Source organism: Diaphorina citri, unplaced genomic scaffold, assembly GCF_000475195.1.
Source record: "Diaphorina citri unplaced genomic scaffold, Diaci psyllid genome assembly version 1.1 scaffold21801, whole genome shotgun sequence".
NCBI classification, from domain to species: domain Eukaryota; kingdom Metazoa; phylum Arthropoda; class Insecta; order Hemiptera; family Psyllidae; genus Diaphorina; species Diaphorina citri.
In genome coordinates this window covers 1-862 of record NW_007399149.1, presented here as the reverse complement: position 1 = coordinate 862, position 862 = coordinate 1, and the positions used below count along the sequence as shown (strand labels likewise).

Sequence of the window (862 nt, the reverse complement as noted above, 5' to 3'; positions counted from 1 at the left end):
ATCGAACGCTTTGGGAATGTCTAACAATGGATCGAACGCTTTGGGCATGTCTAACAATGGATCAAATATGTCAATGTCTGCGAATGGATCAAATAATCTAGCTCTGTCTGGGAACGGAATGCCAATGGGGAATGTGCCCTCTGGGAATGCAATGCCTCCTTTCGGCGCTGCAGGGCCGAATTTCCCCCCGCCTACCGGGCCTGGATTCCCGGGGATGCCTTTGCCCAGCATGATGGGAGGGAATATGTCGTTCCCGCTGCCGCCCCCCAGTGGTCCGTCCCTGCCGAGTGAACCGGCTAAACCTCCCCTGTAAGTAGACTCTTGATTTTTTTTTTCTTTTTAGATTTACCACCATTAATCGTAAAACTCCCGGGAAAAGTTGAAATTTCTTCCTACCGGGCCTGGATTCCCGGGGATGCCTTTGCCCAGCATGATGGGAGGGAATATGTCGTTCCCGCTGCCGCCCCCCAGTGGTCCGTCTCTGCCGAGTGAACCGGCTAAACCTCCCCTGTAAGTAGACTCTTGATTTTTTTCCTTTTTAGATTTACCACCATTAATCGTAAAACTCCCGGGAAAAGTTGAAATTTCTTTTACTTTGTAAGTATTTACCCTTTAGTATTTTTAGTCATTTGCATTTTCCCTCAAGTTTTTTTTAGTCCTTTGTATTTTCCCTCAAGTCCTTTTATTTTTCCCTTAAGTCTTTTTATTTTTCCCTGAAGTCTTTTTATTTTAGTCCTTTGTCTTAAAAACTTCTTCGAAAGACTCGAATTTATTTTGACTATAAACACCAAATCAACTCAAATTTCTCTTCTCCAAAATTTCAGAGTCAAGCGGGACCCCCGCCTCTCGCGCTCCAGTGCCC

The 862-nt window shown here is 45.5% G+C and overlaps 1 protein-coding gene across 1 annotated transcript; it reads left to right on the top strand.

The window, feature by feature from the left end:
• Positions 1 to 7: 7 nt before the first annotated feature.
• On the top strand, positions 8 to 856 carry LOC108254219 (U1 small nuclear ribonucleoprotein C-like; the record flags this gene model as incomplete). The annotated part of the gene is made up of 2 exons (XM_017449220.2): positions 8 to 309; positions 825 to 856. Coding segments are annotated over exons 1-2 (325 nt in total), but the record flags the coding sequence as incomplete, so codon positions are not given.
• Positions 857 to 862: the final 6 nt, after the last annotated feature.